This window comes from Oncorhynchus clarkii, chromosome 16 (assembly GCF_045791955.1).
Source record: "Oncorhynchus clarkii lewisi isolate Uvic-CL-2024 chromosome 16, UVic_Ocla_1.0, whole genome shotgun sequence".
Classification (NCBI taxonomy): Eukaryota; Metazoa; Chordata; class Actinopteri; order Salmoniformes; family Salmonidae; genus Oncorhynchus; species Oncorhynchus clarkii.
Genome location: NC_092162.1, coordinates 56,185,275 through 56,212,145, shown reverse-complemented (window position 1 = coordinate 56,212,145; position 26,871 = coordinate 56,185,275). Strand labels below are relative to the sequence as shown.

At 42.9% G+C, this 26,871-nt stretch overlaps 1 protein-coding gene across 1 annotated transcript in view; it reads right to left on the bottom strand.

Moving 5' to 3' along the window:
- The window catches only part of LOC139368776 (cadherin-4-like), a 544,653-nt gene that overhangs the window by 67,192 nt on the left and 450,590 nt on the right, over positions 1 to 26,871 (bottom strand). Inside the window, exons 7-9 of the mRNA XM_071108107.1 lie at positions 26,707 to 26,851; positions 21,992 to 22,164; positions 510 to 647 (exon numbers count right to left, since the gene is read on the bottom strand). Of these exons, the coding sequence (XP_070964208.1) occupies positions 510 to 647; positions 21,992 to 22,164; positions 26,707 to 26,851 (456 nt within the window). The remainder of the gene's footprint in view (positions 1 to 509; positions 648 to 21,991; positions 22,165 to 26,706; positions 26,852 to 26,871) is intronic.

Genomic DNA, 26,871 nt, shown 5'->3' with positions numbered 1-26,871 from the left:
TGTACCCTATACCATCTACTGTATCTTGCCTATGCTGCTCTGTACCATCACTCATTCATATATCCTTATGTACATATTCTTTATCCCCTTACACTGTGTACAAGACAGTAGTTTTGGAATTGTTAGTTAGATTACTTGTTATTACTGCATTGTCGGAACTAGAAGCACAAGCATTTCGCTACACTCGCATTAACATCTGCTAACCATGTGTATGTGACAAATAAAATTTGATTTGATTTGATTTGATTTTTATCATAAGTAGGTCTACTTGCTATTGTTTTCTGGGTGATGAAAGCTGAAGATTGGACATTTATTTAACTCAGGTCAGGTGTGTGTGCTTTCTCTGAGATGATGCAAGGGCTGTGTTTCACCCCTTCCCCTCTCCCTCTCTCCTCATCCCTCTCATCTTCTATCCTTCCCCCTGACTTCCACTCCTCCATCTCCCATACCTTCCCCATTTCCCCCCTCCCCCTCCATGTTCCCCTCCCCTCTCTCCTCCCTCCACTCACAGTTCTGGAGGTGAGCTCGGGGGGGTTGTCATTGATATCTGTGACAGAGATGATGGCGGTGGCCGTGTTGGACAGGCCAAAGTTTAGGTTGCCCTCCATGTCCGTGGCCTGGACGATGATGCTGTACTGGGACACTTTCTACAAGACAAACACACAGAGAGAAGAATATAAACAGTTAAGCAGAGCAACCAGTGATCAAACATACACAGAGTCAAACAAAGCACTCAATGGTCAAATACACAGTGACAGGGACTGACAAGGTGAATCCAGGTGAAATCTATGATCCCTTATTGTCACTTGTTAAATACTCTTCAATCAGTGTAGAGGAAGTTGAGGAGACAGGTTTAATAATGAATTTTAAGCCTTGAGAAAATTGACACATTAATTGTGTACGAGTGCCATTGACAAGGTGAATGAGCAAGACAAAATATTTAAGTGCTTTTGAATGGGGTATGGTCGTAGGTGCCAGGCAAACCAGTTTGAGTGTGACAAGAACTGCAACGCTGCTTGGTTTCCTGTGTGTATCAAGAATGGTCCACCACCCAAAGGAAATCCAGCTAACTTGACGCAACTGTGGGAAGCATTGGAGTCAACATTCCTGTGGAACGCTGGACACTTTGTAGTCCATGTCCCGACCAATTGAGGCGGTTCTGAGGGCAATAGGGGATGGTTCAACTCAATATTAGGAAGTTGTTCCTAATGTTTTGTGTACTCAATGTACACACAACTGCATAATGAGTACAAGGAGGTCAATATATCATTTTCTTTAGGTTGTGCAGAAACAATAATCCATTTTACAGACCAGAAATTTTGTCTCTCTCTCACACACGTTAGGTTACCTCTACACCCATGGTTCTCTCCTCAGCAACAAACCTTGTGCCTGGTGGCAGCTTTGCCAGTGTGGGCTGGTCTATCTGTCTGTCTGATGTAATTAGAAGCAATGGGACTCATTTATCCCCTCCCCTGGCTGTCCCCTCCCCTGTTCTTCCTACTCTACATCTTACACCTGTACCTTAGCCCCTACCCCGGGCCCCATCACTCACCTTAATGGGAGCCCAGGCACTTTGAATAGGAACACTGTGGTGAAATTGTTCTTCAAATCAAATCAAATTCATTTGTCACATACACATGGTTAGCAGATGTTAATACAAGTGTAGCAAAATGCTTGTGCTTCTAGTTCCGACCATGCAGTAATATCTGACAAGTAATATAACCTAACAATTTCACAACAACTACCTTACCTTTACAAGTGTAAAGGAGTGAATACGAATATGTACATAAAAATATATAAACGAGTGGTGGCTGAACGGCATAGGCAAGATGCAGTAAATGGTATAGAGTACAGTATATACATATGAGATGAGTAATGTAGGGTATGAAAACATTATATGAAGTGGCATTGTTTTAAAGTGGCTAGTGATACATTACATCAAGATGGCAAGATGCAATAGATGATATAGCGTACAGTATATACATATGAGATGAGTAATGTAGGGTATGTAAACATTATATAAAGTGCCATTGTTTTAAAGTGGCTAGTGATACATTACATCAAGATGGCAAGATGCAGTAGATGGTATAGAGTACAGCATACACATATGAGATGAGTAATGTAGGGTATGTAAACATTATATGAAGTGGCTAGTGATAAAATGATTACAGCAATTTTTCCATTATTAGAGATTGAGTCAGTATGTTGGCAGCAGCCACTCAATGTTAGTGATGGCTGTTTAACAGTCTGATGGCCTTGAGATAGAAGCTGTTTTTCAGTCTCTCAGTCCCAGCTTTGATGCACCTGTACTGACCTCGCCTTCTGGATGATAGCGGGGTGAACAGGCAGTGGCTCGGGTAGTTGTTGTCCTTGATGATCTTTTTGGCCTTCCTGTGACATCGGGTGGTGTAGGTGTCCTGGAGGGCAGGTAGTTTGCACCCGGTGATGCGTTGTGCAGACCTCACTACCCTGTGGAAAGCCTTCCGGTTATGGGCGGAGCAGCTGCCGTACCAGGCGGTGATACAGGCCGACAGGATGCTTTCGATTGTGCATCTGTAGAAGTTTGTGAGTGCTTTTGGTGACACGCCAAATTTCTTCAGCCTCCTGAGGTTGAAGAGGCGCTGCTGCGCCTTCTTCACCACGCTGTCTGTGTGGGTGGACCATTGAGTTTGTCCGTGATGGGTATGCCGAGGAACTTAAAGCTCTCCACCCTCTCCACTACTGTCCCATCAATGTAGATAGGGGACTGCTCCCTCTGCTGTTTCCTGAAGCCCACGATCATCTCCTTTGTTTTATAGACATTGAGTGTGAGGTTATTTTCCTGACACCACACTCCGAGGGCCCTCACCTCCTCCCTGTAGGCCGTCTCGTCGTTGTTGGTAATCAAGCCTACCACTGTAGTGTTGCCGGCAAACTTGATGATTGAGTTGGAGGCGTGCATGGCCACGCAGTCGTGGGTGAACAGGGAGTACAGGAGAGAGCTGAGAATGCACCCTTGTGGGAACCCAGTGTTGAGGATCAGCGGGATGGAGATGTTGTTACCTACCCTCACCACCTGGGGGCGGCCTGTCAGGAAGTCCAGGACCCAGTTGCACAGGGAAGGGTCGAGACCCAGGGTCTCGAGCTTGATGACGAATTTGGAGGGTACTATGGTGTTAAATGCTGAGCTGTAGTGGATGAACAGCATTCTCACAGAGGTATTCCTCTTGTCCAGATGGGTTAGGGCAGTGTGCAGTGTGATGGCAATTGCGTCGTCTGTGGACCTATTGGGGCGGTAAGCAAATTGGAGTGGGTCTAGGGTGTCAGGTAGGGTGGAGGTGATATGGTCCTTGACTAGTCTCTCAAAGCACTTCATGATGATGGAAGTGAGTGCTAGAGAGCGGTAGTCATTTAGCTCAGTTACCTTAGATTTCTTGGGAACAGGAACAATGGTGGCCCTCTTGAAGCATGTGGGGACAGCAGACTGGGATAAGGATTGATTGAATATGTCTGTAAACACACCAGCCAGCTGGTCTGCGCATGCTCTGAGGACGCGGCTTGGGATGCCGTCTGGGCCTTCAGCCTTGCGAAGGTTAACACGTTTAAATATTTTACTCACGTTGGCTACAGTAAAGGAGAGCCCGCAGGTTTTGGTCGCGGGCCGTGTCAGTGGCACTGTATTCTCCTCAAAGCGAGCAAAAAAGTTGTTTAGTCTGTCTGGGAGCAAGGCATCGTGATCCGCGACAGGGCTGGTTTTTCTTTTGTAGTCCGTGATTGACTGTAGACCCTGCCACATACCTCTCGTGTCTGAGCCGTTGAATTGCGACTCCACTTTGTCTCTGTACTGACGCTTAGCTTGTCTGATTGCCTTGTGGAGGGAATAGCTACACTGTTTGTATTCGGTCATGTTTCCGGTCACCTTGCCTTGATTAAAAGCAGTGGTTCGCGCTTTCAGTTTTGCGTGAATGCTGACATCAATCCACGGTTTTTGGTTGGGGAATGTTTTAATAGACGCTAATAGACATCACCAATGCACTTGTTAATAAACTCGCACACCGAATCAAGGTATTCATCAATGTTGTTGTTCACCGCAATAAGGAACATATCCCAGTCCACGTGATCGAAGCAATCTTGAAGTGAGGAATCTTATTGGTCGGACAGACCTGACCGTTGAACAGACCTGACCGTGGGTGCTTCCTGTTTTAGTTTCTGTCGATAGGCTGGGAATGGAGTCGTGGTCAGCTTTTCCGAAGGGAGGGTGGGGGAGGGCCTTATATGCGTCGCAGAAGTTAGAATAACAGTGGTCTAGGGTTTTGGCAGCCCTGGTAGCACAATCGATATGCTGATAGAATTTGGGGAGCCTTGTTTTCAGATTAGCCTTGTTAAATCCCTGGCTACAATAAATGCAGCCTCGGGATATGTGGTTTCCAGTTTACATAGAGTCCAATGAAGTTCTTTCAGGGCCGTCGATGTGTCTGCTTGGGGGGGAATATACACGACTGTGATTATGATTGAAGATAATTCTCTTGGTAGATAATGCGGTCAGCATTTGATTGTGAGGAATTCTAAGTCAGGTGAACAAAAGGAGTTCCTGTATGTTGTTAGGATCACACCACGTCTCGTTAATCATAAGGTATACACCCCCGCCCTTCTTCTTACCAGAGAGATGCTTGTTTCTGTCGGCGCGATGCGTGAAGAAACCAGGTGGCTGTACCGACTCAGATAGCGTGTCTCGAGGGAGCCGTGTTTCCGTGAAACAAAAAACGTTACAGTCCCTCTGGAATGCTACCCTTGCTTGGATATGGTCTACCTTGTTGTCAAGAGACTGGACATTGGAGAGTAGTATGCTCGGGAGTGGTGAGCGATGTGCCCGTCTACGAAGCCTGACCAGAAGACCGCTCTGTCTGCCCCTTCTAGGGTGCCATTGTTTTGGGTCGCCGGCTGGGATCCGATCCATTGTCCTGGGTTGTCGGAACTAGAAGCACAAGCATTTCGCTACACTCGCATTAACATCTGCTAACCATGTGTATGTGACAAATAAAATTTGATTTGATTTGATTTGATTTGGGCCAAACAGAGGATCCGCTTCGGGAAAGACGTATTACTGGTCGTAACTTTGGTAACTTTGGTAAGTTGACGTTGCTCTTATATCCAATAGTTCCTCCCGACTGTATGTAATAAAACCTAAGATTACCTGGGGTAACAATGTAAGAAATAACTGCATTCTTAGAGCTGTGTGTAGGGCTGTGCCGATCACGACATTTCGTCAGCTGGTAATTGTCAAGCAAATTACTGCCGGTCTCATGGTAATTGACCGTTAATTAGCATAAACACGTTTAGCATCTCCTGGCTTCCACACAGCCTACAAGCCACTGATGCAGACCTTTGGAACATCTACATTTTAAAAAGTCTAATAAATCCATGTAATATAGCCGACACCATCACAATAAGTCCATGATATATTTAGACAGGTCTAAAGAAATATGATATGAAGCAAATGTAGTCTATTTCAGAAGAACAGAATAGCATACTCTCAGTTGTCCTTATGTTAGGCCCAGATATGGCTACACTAGTTAATTTAGCAGACAAGATTTGCTTCGAATTCTGTGGCAATCTTTTTAATTAGTTGATATAATGAAGAACACAATTCTTCTAGGTTGTGTGTACTCCCTGTTCACCCATGACTGTGTGGCCACGCACGCCTCTAACTCAATCATCAAATTTGCAAGCGACACAATAGCCGAAGAGGTTTTTCAAAAAGTGCTCTTCACTGGCGAGTTGCGGTTTTGTCTCACCAGGGGTGATGGTCAGGTTCGCGTTTATCGTCAAAGAAATGAGCGTTACACCGAGGCCTGTACTCTGGAGCGGGATCGATTTGGAGATGGAGGGTCCGTCATGGTCTGGGGCGGTGTGGCACTTTAATGTGACCAGTTCCATTTTAAGTCACCAGTGATTCCATGTCTATGTACATAGGGCAGCAGCCAGGTCACAGTTGTGAGTGATGGCTATTTAACAACCTGATGGCCTTGATATAGAAGCTGTTTTTCAATCTTTTGGTCCCAGCTTTGATGCACCTGTACTGATCTCGCCTTCTGGATGATAACGTAGTGAACAGGTTGCGGTGGTGTAGTTGCCGTACCGGGCTGTGATACATCTAAATTGTACATATGTAAAAGTTTGTGAGGGTCTTAGGGGACAAGCCTTATTTCTTCAGCCTCCTGAGGTTGAAGAGGTGCTGATTCACCTTCTTCACCACACTGTCTGTGGACCATTTCTGATTGTCATTGATGTGTACCCCGAGGAACTTGAAGCTTTCACCTTCTCCACTGTGATCCAGTTGATATGGATAGGGGCGTGCGCTCTCTGTTGTCTTGTGAAGTCCACTATCAAGTCCAAATCCTTAGTTTTGTTGACGTTGAGGTTATTTTCCTGGCACCACTCCACCAGAGCCCTCACCTCCTCCCTGTATGCTGTCTCGTTATTGTTGGTAATCAGGCCTACAACTGTTGTGTCGCTTGCAAATTTGATGATTGAGTTGGAGGCGTGCATGGACACGCAGTCATGGGTGAACAGGGAGTACACACAACCTAGCCTGGACGACACTGGGCCAATTGTGCGCTGCCCTATGGGACTCCCGGTCCCGGCCGGTTGTGACACAGATTGGGATCGAACCCCAGGCTGTAGTTATGCCGCAACACTGAGATGCAGTGCCTTAGAATGCTGCACCACTCGGGAGGCCCCATCAGACTATTCTTAATTTAATGTTATTTTTACATATACTAAATAATATTCGTTTTGACTTAAAATGGACCATTATCATACACCTGTCTAGGAACAGGGGCATGGGGAAAAAATACATGTAATCTATGCACTTAAATTGCGAATGGAGGACTATGCACTTAAATAGCGAATAGAGTACGCTTTTCCCATGGTTCATTTTCATGCCAGCCAAGTAGGCTATACTCCTGTTGTAAAGCAAAGCAATGTTAAGAAAGTTGATAGATAAATATAGCAGGCCCAGCCTATGGGATTCTCCTCTTTTTAATAGAGGCCATCAAAACTCTGTTTTCTCAAGCAATTGCATAACCTATAGAAATCCTGTACACCATGAGCTAATGGGCACTCCTTTTCAATTACATTTGCATTGATGTCAGAGTGATTAGACATGGTGGAGGAGGAATATCTGGGGCTGTTTTTCATGGTTTGTGCTAGGCCCCTTAGTTCCAGTGAAGGGAAATCTTAACGCTACAGCATACAATGACATTCTAGACAATTCTGTGCTTCCAACTTTGTGGCAACAGTTTGGGGAAGGCCCTTTTCTGTTTCAGCATGACAGTGTCCCTCTGCACAAAGAAAGGTCCATACAGAAATGGTTTGTCAAGATTGGTGTGGAAGAACTTGACTGGCCTGCACAGAGCTCTGACCTCAACCCCGTCAAACACCTTTGGGATGAATTGGAATGCCAACTGCGATCCAGGCCTAATCACTGAAAAGAGTTCCCGCAGCAATGTTCCAACTTCCAGTGGAAAGCCTTCCCAGAAGAGTGTAGGCTGTTATAGCAGCAAAGAGGGGACCATCTCCATATTAGTGCCCATAATTTTGGAATGAAATGTTTTGCGTGCAGTTGTCTGCATACTTTTGGTCATGTAGTTTGTATAGGTCCAAGGGAAACCACAACAGCTGTGCCACTCTGCTGAGCTGTCCATGGTGCTGAAACCAACCCTTAGAACGCTGAAATATTCAAAGATTTTTGATTATAATGGTATGTACATGTGTTTTTGTGTATGTGTGTGTCCCTCCCTCTCTTCCACCTGTACCAGACTGCTGTTAATGGGCGACGGCAGGCAGGCAGGCAGGCAGGCAGGCAGGCAGGCAGGCAGGCAGGCAGGCAGGCAGGCAGGCAAGACAGACAGACAGACAGACAGACAGACAGACAGACAGACAGACAGACAGACAGACAGACAGACAGACAGACAGACAGACAGACAGACAGACAGGGGGGACAGGACCTGGGAGCTGTCAGGATAATATGACTCTTCCCTGGAATTCCCAATTACACTCCCAGTGTCTCCCTCCACTGCTAATTACAGAGTAAATATCCCAATTAGACTGTGACTCCAAATCAGGAGGATTAGACAGCTCAGCTCAGCAGTTGCCTCTCAACCCCCCATAACCACACACACATTCACATGCACTGACACACACACAGTGACATCCACATATGCACACACAAATGCTCAGCCACATGGACACACAAGCGTGCACAAACACATGCACACACACACCCTCCCACATAAATACACATGCTTCCTCTTTATTTTCTTAACATGTTGTCTAGGAGCACTACCTAGCCTGCCAGCCCCATCATTGGTGATCTACAGTGTTTACACCAGGCCCACTACTTAGACAAGTCAATAATTACGTAGAACACCTCGGAAACTCTAAACCTCTTCACCATTATACACTACACTGCACTGTTACTGTAATGTACTAACTCTACAGAGCTGCTGTCACTGACTCTACACTTCATAGACCAGGAGGAAACAAAGGGAAAGAGAAAAGACCCAGAGGCCTGTATCTGAGAAGTCTACAGGTAAAAACAATCAAGAAGGAAAGTGAGAGCTAAGGATAAGAAGAGCAGTATAAAGATTGAGGAAGAAGGGAAAGTGTTGAAAGGCATGTGTGTTGTAGGAGAGAGGAGTCAGGGGAGAAAGCGATAGATGAAAGAGGGGTGAGAGGGGGCACACTTAGACATCTGGCTTCTTAGAGAAGCCCCGCTTTATGCAAGTCTCTCTTGAGGAGAGGCAGACAGAGAGACCTTATGGGACTCTAGCCTAACTCTGAAAACTGGGCTAGTAACAGCAACGGCAGTACCACTTTCTCTCTCTCTCCCCCTCCTGGTCTGTTAAGTATTTATGTTTATGTTTTATGCACTCAGATTTCTGCAAGGGTAAGGGCTTTTTTATCTGTTCTCTATGGGAGTGATGGAGGTAACTTTCTGGCGTACATACATTTGTGTGCTTCAACAGAGATATTGTGTGTTTGTGTGTTTGTGCAAAAGAAAGAGAGAATGTTGTGTATTTCAGTGTGATCTTATTTACAGTGTGTGTGTGTATGTGTGTGTGTGTGTGTGTGTGTGTTAGCTCTAACCCAACATTGGGAATGAGTCAGGTTAGATAAGCAGTCTCCCGATAAGACAAAGCTGGAACAGCAAGCAGCGGTTCAGCTAAGATGTTTTCCTCTGTCTCCATCAATTTACCTCTTATTTTTTATCCCTCCCTCCTTCCCTCCCTCCCTTGTGTGTATGCCATATTGTTATATTGTGTGTCTGCCTCTCTGTATCACTATATTATCTCTCATTCCTCCATTACTTTATTTTCTTTTTCAATGTCTCTCATCATCTTTTCTTCTTCCTTCAGTCTTTTCTGTGACCAACCATTCATTCTCTTCCTTCTCTCTATACTTTACGGTGTGTGTTTGTATATGTTTGTCTCTCTCTCTCCCACACATACACTAGGGTTGGGCGGTATCCAGATTGTCAAACCGTGACACAATTTCTGTACCATATCGGGGTATATGGTATTACTTATTATTTTTCAAACAAAACTATTTAGTCAACAGGGATCTTGATGAAGGAGGGGATTGAATGTCTCTGCTGTAACCAAGAAGCTTTATCTTGACTTATTTAACTAGGCAAGTCAGTTAAGAACAACGGCCTGTTCAGGGGCAGAACGACAGATTTGTACGTTGTCAACTCAGTGATTTGAACTTGCAACCTTCTGGTTACTAGTCCAACGCTCTAACCACTAGGTTACCCTAGTGGTTAGAGCGCCAACTTAGCTAGCAAGTTAGCAAACCAAATACATAGCTGGAGACCTGAGCTGGGTATAATTGTGACCTGTTCCAGGAAGCTAGGCGTCTGTCGCAAGTCACTAATTCACAGGAGAGACATTTGAACGTAAACATTTTCTGGGGGCAGAAATGCCTTCGGGAACATGTAAACTTTCATGTGCCTTAATAGCAAACTTGTATGCCATCTGTAAATACGAATACAATTGTTAAATTACAAGTCTAGTTGGTTTAGCCATGGAAAAACCTTCCCGCTAGCCATGATTTGGCTGAGATAATGGTTGGGCTGCACATGCCGAGAGATGGGTTTGGATTGGACTGCCATGTAACACGCGTCTGTCTATAACATGAGCTGCTTAGTATGTGTACAGTAGGTCATCCTTTCTAAAGTGGCTTTTTTTGAAAGATACCACGAAGAACTGCACAAGTGTTGCTAAGGCTCTCCACTTTCTGGAGGACCGAGTTATGAAATCAGTGGAATGCCCGGTTTATGCAGAGTATGATAGAAGGAGAAAATGCAGGTGTTTGATTACAAATGTGTCTAAAAGAGAACACAGAAGGCTGTTGTATAAAACACTTGTCTGGATTACATCTTCAAACTAAGGCATCCATGACAGAGAGGGAGAAGCGTTCATCCATGTATACGGGTAAGGTAGTCTAGCTAGCTACATTTTCAGAAAAATATGGGTACATTGGTGTTAAAATGCACCAGTTATGCTATTTTGGTCCCCCAGGCTGTTGATGTAATGCAGCCTGTCATTTTGTGTTTATACTTTTTCATAACGACAATGACAAGTTTGATTGGTCTACCATGTAGCTTGCTTCTGTCTATAACATGAGCTACTCAATATGTGTAGATAATCCTTGCTACCACAGCTTTTTTGAAAGATATCATTAAGAACTGCAAAACTGTTGCTACTTCACTCAACAGGTAACAGGTGCTATCGACAAAGGTCAGTGGGGAAAAGTTGTGATGGACTTGTTTCTGGAGGATGATCGTGCCATGCTGACCCTCTCTGACTTTGAAAATGAATAGACGAGGAAGTCCCTGATTTAGGTAAAAACATTTTCATTGAACCTGATGACAGTGATGGGGAAGAAACAGCGATCAACAGTGTTGTTGTCACTGAATAATTTTACCGCGTTTTGAAATCAGTGGAATGCCTGGTGGAAGCAGAGTATGATTGCAAATGCGGAGGGAGTTGAAAAGAGAATACAGAAAAGAGAATACAGAAGAATAATTTTATCAGAAAGTCGCTTTCATTGCAAGTTAACCTCCCTGGGATATGTGGGACGCGTCCCACCTAGCCAAAAGCCAGTGAAAATGCAGAGCGCCAAATTCAAATAAATTACTATAAAAATCAAACTTTCATGAAATCACACATGTAAGATACCAAATTAAAGCTACACGTGTTGTGAATTCAGGAAACATGTCAGATTTCAAAAAGGCTTTTCGGCGAAAGTAAACGATGCTATTATCTGAGGATAGCACCTCCGTAAACAAAGCGAGAAAAGCATATTTCAACCCTGCAGGCGCGACACAAAACGCAAAGTAAAAATATAATTCATGCCTTACCTTTGAGGAGCTTTTTCTGTTGGCACTCCAATATGTCCCATAAACATCACAAATGGTCCTTTTGTTCGATTCATTCCGTCGATATATATATCCAAAATGTCCATTTATTTGGCGCGTTTGATCCAGAAAAACACTGGTTCTAACTTGCGCAACGTCACTACAAAATATCTCAAAAGTTACCTGTAAACTTTGCCAAAACTACTTTTGTAATACAACTTTAGGTGTTTGTAACGTAAATAATCGATAACATTGAAGACGGGATGATCTGTGTTCAATACAGGAGGAAAACAAACTGTAGCTAGCTTTCTGGTCACGTGCCTCTATCTAACAGTACACTTGAAGTGACCCTCATTCTGAACAGGGCTACTTCTTCATTACACAAAGGAAAAACCTCAACAAATTTCTAAAGACTGTTGACATCCAGTGGGAGCGGTAGGAACTGCAAGAAGGTCCCTTAGAAATCTGGAGTCCCAATGAAACCCCATTGAAAAGAGAATGACCTCAAAAAAAATCGTAATGGTTTGTCCCTGGGGTTTCGCCTGATAAATAGGTTCTGTTATACTGACAGACATGATTCAAACAGTTTTAGAAACGTCAGAGGGTTTTCTATCCAAATCTACTAATAATATACATATCTTATCTTCTGGGGATGAGTAGCAGTCAGTTGAATTTGGGCATACATTTCATCTGGACGTGAAAATACTGTCCCCTGTCACCAAGAAGTTAAAGCATACTGTTAGCTAGCTAGCTAACGTTAGCTGGCTGGCTTGCTAGCTAATGTTATGTGTATGATCTGTGTAGTAATATTATTTGTATCTCACAAAGCCATTTGCATTGCTAGTTATAGCCTATTATTAGCTAGCTAGCTAGCTAACATTGAAATTAGTTGGTTAGCTTTAGCTACCTGCAGATTCATGCATAGTGCATAGTAGTATGGATTGGGATTATGGTTCATTCTTCAGCTAGCTAGCTAGCTACACGTCTAAACAAAAGACTCCTCTATGTAAGTAACCATTTCACTCTGCCATTTACACCTTCTGTATCCTACTACTTTTTATTAATACTTTCACCACTTTTAGTCATGAAATCTTTGGTTGTTTATTACACTACCTTTCTCTGTTTAGCACATGGCCTCACAAGCAAATCCTTAAAGAGATGGGTGTGAATGATGCTGAATAGGTGTAGACAAAGAAGAGCTCTCCAGTAGGTGTACCAAAACATTCACGGGCCATTTTCTCAAAAGTGGGGTTACAAGTTTATCAAGTTTTAAAGCAGATTTACTTTCTCATTGTTCCTCAACTGCAGTGTATTATATAGTATTTTCTAAAGCAGGAATAGGCTTTTATAGGCTAAAGTCCAAGCTATGTCTTCCAATATCGCGACTGCTGTTGGCATCCAAAGATTATCCAACTTGAATAAAGGCTTGGAGGTAAGGACGACAGCAGTTGTGTAGCCTACAGGTGATACGGATGTCATTTATTATTGATACCTACATTGCGCATTGATGTGAATCACACTGCTGCTCTCTCATTAAGCCATTTGAGCCTCACAGATTGTGGTTGTTGTGGATGGCTGTTCACAAATGTATATGTATATTTTAACCCAATAACGGTTGAATTTAAAAAGTTTAAGATGCCTATAAATCATTGTTTTTGCGACCAGTGCACAGCCAGTGAAAAATGCTCTCTTGCAACAGCTCCCTTCTAAACTCCTCCGTGGTATTGTGTTCCATACAGTCAAAAACAAGTTTAATTTAGGTAGAATATTAATTTAATTTGTGCTGATACATTTTTTTCTCCATAGATATACTCCAACTCACACACTTTACATAGACAGCTGCAAATTATCTAAATATAAGTGTCACCAACAAAAAATGAAAACAATAGCACACATTTTTCGATAGCGCTCAAAGCATTTATTTTTCAACTTGAGGCAATGAGCCAATCAGACCTCCATGACAACAACATCATAAACAATTGTTTTAGTAGCTACAATCTTGTCTCATCGCTACAACTCCCATACGGGCTCGGGAGAGACGAAGGTTGAAAGTCATGCATCCTCCGATACACAACACAACCAAGCCGCACTGCTTCCAACCCGGAAGCCAGCTGCACAAATGTGTCGGAGGAAACACCGTGCACCTGGCAACCTTGGTTAGCGCGCACTGCGCCTGGCCTGCCACAGGAGTCACTGGTGCGCGATGAGACAAGGATTTCCCTACCGGCCAAACCCTCCCTAACCCAGACGACGCTAGGCCAATTGTGCGTCGCCCCACGGACCTCCCGGTCGCGGCCGGTTACGACAGAGCCTGGGCGCGAACCCAGGGTCCCTGCTGGCGCAGTACTGCGCCACCCGGGAGGCCCCTCTTTTTCCACACTTTATTCTAAAATGGATTAAATAAATTAAAATCCTCAGCAATCTACACACAATACCCCATAATGACAAATTGAAAACAGGGTTTAGAAATGTTTGCGAATGTATTAAAAATAAAAACATAAATACCTTACTTACATAAGTATTTAGACCCTTTGCTATGAGACTCAAAATTGAGCTCAGGTGCATCTTGTTTCCATTGATCATCCTTGAGATGTTTCTACAACTTGATTGGAGTCCACCTGTGGGAAAATGTAATTCATTGGACATGATTTGGAATGGCACACACCTGTCTATATAAGGTCCCACAGTTGACAGTGCATGTTAGAGCAAAAACCAAGCCATGAGGTCGAAGGAATTGTCCGTAGAGATCCAAGATAGGATTGTTTTGAGGCACAGATCTGGGGAAGGGTACCAAAACATTTCTGCAGCATTGAAGGTCCACAAGAACACAGTGGCCTCCATCCATCTTAAATGGAAGAAGTTTGGAACCACCAAGACTCTTCCTAGAGCTGGCTGCCTGGCCAAACTGAGCAATCAGGGAGGTGACAAAGAAACGATGGTCACTCTGACAGAGCTCCAGAGTTTCTCTGTGGTGATGGGGGAACCTTCCAGAAGGACAACCATCTCTGCAGCAATCAGGCTTTTATGGTAGAGTGGCCAGACAGAAGCCAGAGCCCGGACTTGAACCCGATCAAACATCTCTAGAGAGATCTTAAAATAGCTGTGCAGCAACGCTCCCCACCCAATCTCACAGAGCTTGAGAGGATCTGCAGAGAAGAATGGGAAAAACTCTCCAAAAAAAGGTTTTCCCAAGCTTGTAGCGTCATACCCAAGAAGACTCGTGCTGTAATCGCTGACGAAGATGCTCCAACAAAGTACTGAGTAAAGGGTTTGAGTAGTTATGTAAATGTGATTGTCGTGTCTTTGGCCTAATTAAAGTGAAGACTGTTATTTTATCAAATCAATTCTCTGTAATTATTATTACGTGATTAAACTAATCATGTAAATGTAATTAACTAGGAAGTCGGGGCACTAAGGAAACTCTTCAGATTACAAAGTTATAATTTTCCTAATATAACTCTTCAGATATTTTAATATCTGATCAATTAGTCTTCTAATTAATGAATTATTCTTTACCTCACGTTAGTCTCATTCCAGACATTGTAAACTTTTGGTTGTCTGCACAAACCCAGCCTTAACTATGAATCATCGATACATCAACTGCCTTAATCATTTATTTAATAACTACCTAAATAATCACAGAAATGCATAGACAAACAAACAGTAGATATGGTTACAAGGAAATGATAGGGAAGGTTCCCTATGACGGCTTGGTGGACAAAGGGAAGTGGGTGTGGACTGAGAAGGGCGGGAAAGACAAAAAGAGTCACTACAGAGTCGATTAGCACATGAACGCTCACTAATTCGGGAATAATTGCAATCAATATATATTTACGCCCAGTGTGTCATCGTGATCTCTGTTGGAATCCTCCTTCTGTTGGAAAGTTCAGTCGTCTGTGGTTAGAATGAATACTTCAGAGTACCTTTCAGAAATGTTCTTATAGAATAGATGTTTCGGCGGTTGTCGGTCTTCGCATCCCAGGTTGACATCATTTCTAGCTGCAGACTAGTAATTAGTATCTAAGATTTGCTCTTATTCTGTGGGGATTGATAGTCGATCGATAGAGTCAGGATCGATAGAGTTTATTCTGTCGGGATCGATAGAGTTGAACCATTTCCTGCCGTGTAGCCAATGCTCCACGTGGTATGGTTAGGAATTAAACAACCATTACAACTTTACCTTATACTGAGGTTTTTGTGGTCTGAACTCAACCTGTGCCCCCTCTGTGTCCATCGAGGTACGCGTGGTCTGAATAGGATTTCCTCAGGAGGATTTTTTATTTGTACAGTAGAAAAGGGCTGTTCCACACCAGATCATGTCTGTGCTCACGGGGGCGGGCCAATGACTTAGTTAAACTTTAAAGGGAATACAATTCTTTCACATTAAAGGTTCATATTATATCATTTCACAAATAGTTTCACCTTTACTCATTCATTTTATACATGAATTAGATGCAAACCCCATCATTGAGAAATGTACATATTCAGAGATATAGTCATGTGTGTTTCCTGTCCTCTCTGAGGTCACCAAATTAAACACACTCGTCATACCCGTCCCTTAAGTGTCCACGGACCATTCCCACCTTCTCACAAGTGAACATTTTGTATCAAATCCTCATTTTGGGGATTTAGGAGTTCACCATGTGAAATCCTTTGTTCTCTCTATGTGTCTCTGTCTGCATGGCCAGGGGGAGAGAGTCTCCTCCAGGAATATCCGACCTGAGATAACAGAACCTGGGTTTAAGAGAGAGAGAGAGAGAAGGGGAAGCCACTAGCTATACCCAAAAAGGGCCACCGTCATGATATTTCAGTTTTTTATTTTTATACATTTGCTAAATAAAATAAAAAGACAGTTTTTGTTTTGTTATTATGGGGTATTGTGGGTAGATCGATGAGGATATATATTTTTTAAAATCTATTTTAGAATAAGGCTGTAACGCAAATTTTTTGGGGAAAAGTCATACTTTCCGAAGGTACTATATATTTCCAAGTCATATTCTTGAAGATCAAAAGGTATGCAATCAATTGCAATGACTAGAAATCTGACAGACTTTGGATTTTAATGTCAAGATATACAGTAGCCTGTTTTATTATTGTGTAGTAGAAAGCAATGGGTTAGAAGAAGCCTACATAACCAACCCATAAAGTAAAATGCAAAGTCAATTTATGGCCAGCTATGTAAAACTATAACTATAAAGTGTGTCATGCAATGGATATTGTTCAATTGGTAATATTAATTTTTGTCTTCTTCTAATGCCTCTTATAAAGGAAAGTAATCAGATTAAGGTACTGAGTTTGGGTAATCCAAAAGTTACGAGACTGATTACAATTTTAGACAGGTAACTAGTAACTATAACGGATTACATTTAGAAGGTAACCTACCCAACCCTGCACACACACACTAACAAACAGAAACAATCTCAATTGTTTGTGTTTGATGCAATGACACAATCTCAATAGTTCTCCACACTGCCCTCACCCACCTAGATAAGAGTAATACTTACGTGAGAATTTAGTTCAATGACTACAGCTCATAGTTCAACACCATTGTCCCCCTTACAGGAAACGGGGGAGGGGGGGGGGCGCGGTTGCAGTGGAGCAGGTTGAGAGCGTCAAGTTCCTCGGCGTCCAAATATACGCAATAATTAAAACGGTCCAAACACACACACACAGTCATGGGCCCTCAAATACAAAACAAATTCTACAGCTGTACCATTGAGAGCATCTTGACTGGTTGCATCGCTGCCAGGTATGGCAATAGCACTGCCCTCGATCACATGGTGCTACAGAGGGTGATGCGGAGAGCACAGTACAACACTGGGGCAGAGCTCCATGCCATCTGTATCAGGGAGTGTGGAACTAAAACCCTGGAAACTCGTTAAAGATTCCAGGCACCCAAGCCATAGACTATTCTCTCTGCTTCAGCACGGCAAGCGGTACCGGTGCATCAAGTCTGGCACCAACAAGCTCTTGAACAGCTTCTATCCACAAGCAATAAGACTGATAAATAGCTAACAAAATAAATACACAGACTATGTGAGTTAACCTTGTTTCTTTATTGACCCTTTATTTTTGCACTCTCCATCATCTGCTCACTCACACATAATATGCACATACATTAATACTGACTCTACACACAAGCACACCAAATTCACATACAGGCTGCTGCTACTCTGTTTATCTTATATCCTGATGCCTAGTCACCTTACCCCTATACATATCTACCTCCATCACTCCAGTATTCCTGCACATTGTAGATATGGTATTGGAACTGACTATGTATATAGTATGCTTACTTACTTATTGTGTTCTTCATATATCTTCTTATTTCTTGTGTGTTTTTTCCAGTATTACACTGTTCATTCATTGTTGGATTTTGAGTTTGCAAGAAAGGCATTTGACTGTACTTGTGCATGTGACATTAAAACACACACCTGAAGGCTCCATTGACATGTTGTTAATAGGGCTGTCAGCAGTGACAGGTAGCTGGGGTGATGCAGCAGAGAGACTCCCTTTACGGCGTTGACGGTGTTGTCGCAGGCACACCCGTGTCACGTAAACAAAGATGTTAGGATGTTGTCATAACGTGACAGCTCCATAAACAAGGTGACCTCAGGGGGACGGCTTGGAAAATGCTGGGCAGAGCGTGACGTGGAGTGACAGACACCCATGACAGACAACCTACAGCCACACACAGTTGAAGACTCAAAGACTGACTTACGTGAGTTGAAAAATAAAATGCAAATATACAGTGCCTTGCGAAAGTATTCGGCCCCCCTGAACTTTGCGACCTTTTGCCACATTTCAGGCTTCAAACATAAAGATATAAAACTGTATTTTTTTGTGAAGAATCAACGACAAGTGGGACACAATCATGAAGTGGAACGACATTTATTGGATATTTAAAACTTTTTTAACAAATCAAAAACTGAAAAATTGGGCGTGCAAAATTATTCAGCCCCTTTACTTTCAGCGCAGCAAACTCTCTCCAGAAGTTCAGTGAGGATCTCTGAATGATCCAATGTTGACCTAAATGACTAATGATGATAAATACAATCCACCTGTGTGTAATCAAGTCTCCGTATAAATGCACCCGCACTGTGATAGTCTCAGAGGTCCGTTAAAAGCGCAGAGAGCATCATGAAGAACAAGGAACACACCAGGCAGGTCCGAGATACTGTTGTGAAGAAGTTTAAAGCCGGATTTGGATACAAAAAGATTTCCCAAGCTTTAAACATCCCAAGGAGCACTGTGCAAGCGATAATATTGAAATGGAAGGAGTATCAGACCACTGCAAATCTACCAAGACCTGGCCGTCCCTCTAAACTTTCAGCTCATACAAGGAGAAGACTGATCAGAGATGCAGCCAAGAGGCCCATGATCACTCTGGATGAACTGCAGAGATCTACAGCTGAGGTGGGAGACTCTGTCCATAGGACAACAATCAGTCGTATATTGCACCAATCTGGCCTTTATGGAAGAGTGGCAAGAAGAAAGCCATTTCTTAAAGATATCCATAAAAAGTGTTGTTTAAAGTTTGCCACAAGCCACCTGGGAGACACACCAAACATGTGGAAGAAGGTGCTCTGGTCAGATGAAACCAAAATTGAACTTTTTGGCAACAATGAAAAACGTTATGTTTGGCGTAAAAGCAACACAGCTGAACACACCATCCCCACTGTCAAACATGGTGGTGGCAGCATCATGGTTTGGGCCTGCTTTTCTTCAGCAGGGACAGGGAAGATGGTTAAAATTGATGGGAAGATGGATGGAGCTAAATACAGGACCATTCTGGAAGAAAACCTGATGGAGTCTGCAAAAGACCTGAGACTGGGACGGAGATTTGTCTTCCAACAATACAATGATCCAAAACATAAAGCAAAATCTACAATGGAATGGTTCAAAAATAAACATATCCAGGTGTTAGAATGGCCAAGTCAAAGTCCAGACCTGAATCCAATCGAGAATCTGTGGAAAGAACTGAAAACTGCTGTTCACAAATGCTCTCCATCCAACCTCACTGAGCTCGAGCTGTTTTGCAAGGAGGAATGGGAAAAAATGTCAGTCTCTCGATGTGCAAAACTGATAGAGACATACCCCAAGCGACTTACAGCTGTAATCGCAGCAAAAGGTGGCGCTACAAAGTATTAACTTAAGGGGGCTGAATAATTTTGCACGTCCAATTTTTCAGTTTTTGATTTGTTAAAAAAGTTTGAAATATCCAATAAATGTTGTTCCACTTCATGATTGTGTCCCACTTGTTGTTGATTCTTCACAAAAAAATACAGTTTTATATCTTTATGTTTGAAGCCTGAAATGTGGCAAAAGGTCGCAAAGTTCAAGGGGGCCGAATACTTTCGCAAGGCACTGTACACTGACATGGACTGACCAGGAGAATCCAGGTGAAAGCTATGATTCCTTATTGATGTCAACCTTTAAATCCACTTCAATCAGTGTAGATGAAGAGATTTTAAAGCCTTGGAACAATTGAGACATGGATTGTGTATGTGTGCCATTCATAGGGTCAATGGGCAAGACAAAATATTTCAGTGCCTTTGAATGGGGTATGGTAGAAAGTGCCAGGCACACTGGTTTGAGTGTGTCAAGAAATGCAATGATGCTGGGTTTTTCACACTCAACAATTTCCTGTGCGTATCAAGAATGGTCCACCATCCAAAGGGCATCCAGCCAACTTGACACAACTGTGGGAAGCATTGGAGTCAACATGGGCTAGCATCCCTTTGGAACGCTTTTGAAACCTTCTAGTCTGTGCCCCCAATGAATTGCGGCTGTTTTGAGGGCCAAAGGGGATGCAACTCAAAATGAATCTACAGTTGAAGTCGGAAGTTTCCATACATCTTAGCCAAATACATTTAAACTCTGTTTTTCACAATTCATGACATTTAATCCTAGTAACAATTCCCTGTCTTAGGTCAGTTAGGATCACCACTTTATTTTAAGAATGTGAAATGTCAGAATAATAATAGAGATAATTATTTATTTCAGCTTTTAATTCTTTCATCACATTCCCAGTGGGTCAGAAGTTTACATACAATCAATCAGTATTTGGTAGAATTGCCTTTAAATTGTTTAACTTGGGTCAAACATTTAGGGTAGCCTTCCACAAGCTTCCCACAATAAGTTGGGTGAATTTAGGCCTATTCCTCCTGACAGAGCTGGTGTAACTGAGTCAGGTTTGTAGGCCTCCTTGCTCGCACACGCTTTTTCAGTTCTGCCCACACATTTTCTAGATGATTGAGGTCAGGGCTTTGTGATAGCCACTCCAATACCTTGACTTTGTTGTCCTGAGGCCATTTTGCCACAATTTTGGAAGTATGCTTGGGGTCATTGTGCATTTGGAAGACCCATTTGCGACCAAGCTTTAACTTCCTGACTGATGTCTTGAGATGTTGCTTCAATATATCCCATAATTTTTCTTCCTCATGATGGCATTTATTTTGTGAAGTGCACCAGTCCCTCCTGCAGCAAAGAACCCCCACAACATGATGCTGCCACCACCGTGCTTCACATTTGGGATGGTGTTCTTCGGCTTGCAAGCCTCCCCTTTTTCTCCAAACACATAACGATGGTCATTATGGCCAAACAGTTATATTTTTGTTTCATCAGACCAGAGGACATTTCTCCAAAAAGTACCATCTTCGTCCCCATGTGCAGTTGCAAACCGTAGTCTGGCTTTTTATGGCGGTTTTGGAGCAGTGGCTTCTTCCTTGCTGAGCGGCCTTTCAGGTTATGTCGATATAGGACTTGTTTTACTGTGGGCTGAGTGGTCCCATGGTGTTAATACTTGCGTATTATTGTTTGTGCAGATGAACGTGGTACCTTCAGGCATTTGGAAATTGCTCCCAAGGATGAACCAGACTTGTGGAGGTCTACAATTTTTTTCTGAGGTCTTGGCTGATTTCTTTTGATTTTCCCATGATGTCAAGCGAAGAGGCACTGAGTTTCAAGGTAGGCCTTGAAATACATCCACAGGTACACCTCCAATTGACTCAAATGATGTCAATTAGCCTATCAGAAGCATCTAAAGCCATCATTTTCTGGAATTTTTCAAACTGTTTAAAGGCACAGTCAACTTAGTGTATGTAAACTTCTGACCCACTGGAATTATGATACAGTGAATTACAAGTGAAATAATCTGTCTGTAAACAATTAATGGAAAAATTACTTGTGTCATGCACAAAGTAGATGTCCTAAACGACTCGCCAAAACTATAGTTTGTTAACAAGAAATGTGTTGAGTGATTGAAAAACAAGTTTTAATGACTCCAACTTAAGTGTATGTAATCTTCCGACTTCAACTGTATGTACTGTTTCATACTAAATCGAGTGTCTTGGATTTACATACAAAATAATACGAAATGCTCTGAGACCAGGTTGTTCCCAGAGGCAGTTCCAGCACTGCTGTTACCACAACACAACACACACTATGTGAAATGAACCTTGACAATCTTGACAATCACATTACATTATCCTCATTCATTATGTGGAGGGCCAGGAGTTCTTCTGACCTTAACAGCAAAATCTCTGGGCTCTGAGAACACATCCCACCAGCTTTACCAGGGTTACTAACCTCGCGGTCGAGGCCTGCTGCCACGGTGACAATGTCTCCGGTCTCGCTGTTGATGGTGAACATGTTGGGGATGGGGCTGTGTGGCGTCTGGGAAAGGATCCGGTAGCGCACCATCCCATTGGCCGTGGTGTTGTCATCATGATCGAAGGCTGCCAGGTGCATCACAAACGTACCTGAGGAAGAGGAGGCAACAGTCAGATAAGGCTCAAAAGTCAGACAAGCACAAAGTACCAGTCAAAAGTTTGGACCCTCCTACTAATTTTTAAACCGCAGAGTGAAGGAAAAGCAGCCAACAAGTGCTCAGCATATGTGGGAACTCCTTCAAGAATGTTGGAAAAGCATTCCAGGTGAAGCTGGTTGAGGGAATGCCAAGAGTGTGCAAAGCTGTCATCAAGGCAAAGGGTGGCTACTCTGAAGAATCTCAAATATAAATTGTTTAAAAAAATGTGGGTTACTAAATGATTCCACATGTGTTCATTCATAGTTTGGGTTGTCTTCACTATTATTCTACAGTGTAAAAAAGAGTCAAAATAAAGAAAAACCCTGGAATGAGTAGGTGTGTCCAAACGTTTGACTGGTACTGTACATTCATGCACACACTGATCTCTCACTCTCTCTCTTTATCTCTCTGTCCCTGTTTACACTCCCCTCTCTCTCTCTCTGTCCCTGTTTACACTCCTCTCTCTCTCTCTATGTCCCTGTTTATGCTCCTCTCTCTCTCTGTTCCTGTTTACACTCCTCTCTCTCTGTCCCTGTTTACACTCCTCTCTCTCTCTGTCCCTGTTTATACTCCTCTCTCTCTCTCTCTGTCCCTGTTTACACTCTCCTCTCTCTCTCTCTCTCTCTCTCTCTCTCTCTGTCCCTGTTTACACTCCTCTCTCTCTCTCTGTCCCTGTTTATACTCCTCTCTCTCTATGTCCCTGTTTATACTCCTCTCTCTTTGTCCCTGTTTATACTCCTCTCTCTCTCTCTCTCTCTCTCTCTGTCCCTGTTTATACCTCTCTCTCTCTCTCTGTCCCTGTTTATACTCCTCTCTCTCTCTCTCTGTCTCTCTCCTTCACTCTCTCTCTCTCTCTCTCTCTCTCTCTCTCTCTCTCTCTCTCTCTCTCTCTCCCTCCCTCCTTTCTCTCTTTCTCCTCCCCCCTCTCTCCCTCTCTCTCCTCCCCCCCTCTGTCTCTCTCTCTCCCTCTCTCTCCTCCCCCCCTCTCTGTCTCTCTCTCTCCAGCTGTCTCTTTCCCTCTCTCTCTCCATCTGCCTCCTCTCCACCAGTAATTTCCATCCAATTGTTATTATCAGAAATAGTGATATCATCCCAGTGACAAGCTCCGTCCAGAGATAATTCCAGCCGAGCCACCATTTCAAACTCCATTACATTTCAAAGGAACATTTGTCAATGGGGCCGAGAAGAGAGAAATTGGATTCCAAAGGACTCAGAGAGAAAGGAAAGGAAGAAAGAGCAGAGGAACAGAGTGAGGGATAAAGGACAGACAGAGAGCGGCTTTGCATTTGGTTCCAACTAGGGAGACTATCAATCTTTCACCCATCTCTCTCTCTCTCCCTCTATCTCTCTCTATCTCTGGAGAATCACACTGTGTCACCCATTGCCTGGGTAATTTCATTACGGGGTGTTCTTAGGGGGCTTAATGTGGACCCTTTGTACGGGCGTCTACTCTGTGCCTGACAGGATTAGGGGCCTAAATGAGTCTTTAATTTGAAAACTAATTCAACTCTGTAATTGGCTTCCCATTGAAACCACTGGAGCTCTTAATACCAAAACTATTTTTTTATGATTATTGTTCGGCTGAATGTCACGCATGCTACTGCCAAGGATTGGTGATGTGTGCGTGTATGTGTGTGTGTGTGCTTGTGTGTGTGTGTGTGTGTCTGTGTTGGGGTGGCGGAGTTTGTATTAAAATCGCTTCAGGTTGAAAAAGGAGAACGGAAGAGAGAGTTAGTGAGAAAATGAAAGTGCACGTAGCACCTGGACACCTCTTCAGATTTCAGATCACCTCTAGTGCAATACGACCTGGCTCATCAGCCTTTCTCTCCACTGTGAGGGAATAAATCAAATGAGTCAGTGGAGCTGCAGCTAAAGCGTGGTAAATTTAATCGCCGTATCATCGCCAGCCACACCATCCACAGCTTTATGGCCATGCAGCCAACAGTAGAGCTAGCTAAATGAGCACACTGCAGGACTGAAGCTCTCCATCTGAGCAAATGCCTCTGGGCTAAATCAAGTGAAATGTGAAACTGAATCAATCTATAAAAAAAAACCCACAAATGCTCCAAATGGTATTCTCTACTAGAGGTCGACCGAGTATGATTTTTCCGATACCGATTATTGGAGGACCAAAAAAAGCTGATACTGATTAATCGGACGATTTTTATTTATTTATTTGTAATAATGACAATTACAACAATACTGAATGAACACTTATTTTTACTTAATTTTACATCAATAAAATCAATTTAGCCTCAAATAGATAATGAAACATGTTCAATTTGATTTAAATAATGCAAAAACCATGTGTTGGAGAGGAAATTAAAAGTGCAATATGTGCCATGTAAGAAAGCTAACGTTTAAGTTCCTTGCTCAGAACATGAGAACATATGAAAGCTGGTGGTTCCTTTTAACATACAGTGCCTTGCGAAAGTATTCGGCCCCCTTGAACTTTGCGACCTTTTGCCACATTTCAGGCTTCAAACATAAAGATATAAAACTGTATTTTTTTGTGAAGAATCAACAACAAGTGGGACACAATCATGAAGTGGAACGACATTTATTGGATATTTCAAACTTTTTTAACAAATCAAAAACTGAAAAATTGGGCGTGCAAAATTATTCAGCCCCCTTAAGGTAATACTTTGTAGCGCCACCTTTTGCTGCGATTACAGCTGTAAGTCGCTTGGGGTATGTCTCTATCAGTTTTGCACATCGAGAGACTGACATTTTTTCCCATTCCTCCTTGCAAAACAGCTCGAGCTCAGTGAGGTTGGATGGAGAGCATTTGTGAACAGCAGTTTTCAGTTCTTTCCACAGATTCTCAATTGGATTCAGGTCTGGACTTTGACTTGGCCATTCTAACACCTGGATATGTTTATTTTTGAACCATTCCATTGTAGATTTTGCTTTATGTTTTGGATCATTGTCTTGTTGGAAGACAAATCTCCGTCCCAGTCTCAGGTCTTTTGCAGACTCCATCAGGTTTTCTTCCAGAATGGTCCTGTATTTGGCTCCATCCATCTTCCCATCAATTTGAACCATCTTCCCTGTCCCTGCTGAAGAAAAGCAGGCCCAAACCATGATGCTGCCACCACCATGTTTGACAGTGGGGATGGTGTGTTCAGCTGTGTTGCTTTTACGCCAAACATAACGTTTTGCATTGTTGTCAAAAAGTTCAATTTTGGTTTCATCTGACCAGAGCACCTTCTTCCACATGTTTGGTGTGTCTCCCAGGTGGCTTGTGGCAAACTTTAAACAACACTTTTTATGGATATCTTTAAGAAATGGCTTTCTTCTTGCCACTCTTCCATAAAGGCCAGATTTGTGCAATATACGACTGATTGTTGTCCTATGGACAGAGTCTCACACCTCATCTGTAGATCTCTGCAGTTCATCCAGAGTGATCATGGGCCTCTTGGCTGCATCTCTGATTAGTCTTCTCCTTGTATGAGCTGAAAGTTTAGAGGGACGGCCAGTTCTTGGTAGATTTGCAGTGGTCTGATACTCCTTCCATTTCAATATTATCGCTTGCACAGTGCTCCTTGGGATGTTTAAAGCTTGGGAAATCTTTTTGTATCCAAATCCGGCTTTAAACTTCTTCAAAACAGTATCTCGGACCTGCCTGGTGTGTTCCTTGTTCTTCATGATGCTCTCTGCGCTTTTAACGGACCTCTGAGACTATCACAGTGCAGGTGCATTTATACGGAGACTTGATTACACACAGGTGGATTGTATTTATCATCATTAGTCATTTAGGTCAACATTGGATCATTCAGAGATCCTCACTGAACTTCTGGAGAGAGTTTGCTGCACTGAAAGTAAAGGGGCTGAATAATTTTGCATGCCCAATTTTTCAGTTTTTTATTTGTTAAAAAAGTTTGAAATATCCAATAAATGTCGTTCCACTTCATGATTGTGTCCCACTTGTTGTTGATTCTTCACAAAAAAATACAGTTTTATATCTTTATGTTTGAAGCCTGAAATGTGGCAAAAGGTCGCAAATTTCAAGGGGGCCGAATACTTTCGCAAGGCACTGTAAGTCTTCAATATTCCCAGGTAATACGTTTTAGGTTGTAGGATATGCATATAATTAGTAGATTTGGATAGAAAACACTCTAAAGTTTCCAAACCTGTTAAAATAATGTCTGTGAGTATAACAGAACTGATTTGGAAGGCGAAAACCAGAGAATAATCCATTCAGGAAGTAGGATTTTTTGATGTTGTTGTAGTTTTCTATTCAATGCCATTACAGTATCCATTGACTTAGGACTCAAATTGCAGTTCCTATGCCTTCCACTAGATGTTAACAGTCTTTAGATTAATCGGTCAACCTCTATTCTCTAGGGGCTCCATTTTTCTCACGCAGAACAGCAAAGTAGTGTGCAAAGACTGCTGTAAAACTCACTATTCTCTACAATGTGATTTTTATAGGAACATTCTTCTGTCCATGTCAGTGAGAAAGAGACAATGTTCCATCCATCCCTGTGTTTACCTGGCTTGGAGCCCTCGTCGACAGAGCCATTGTAGACCTGGTTCTTGAACTCAGGCCGGTTGTCGTTCATGTCTATGACATAGATGTACAGGTCTATGGGGCTCTCCACTCGCTCACCATTCATGTTCACTGCATGCGCACGAAGCTGGAGAGGGTAAAAGAGAA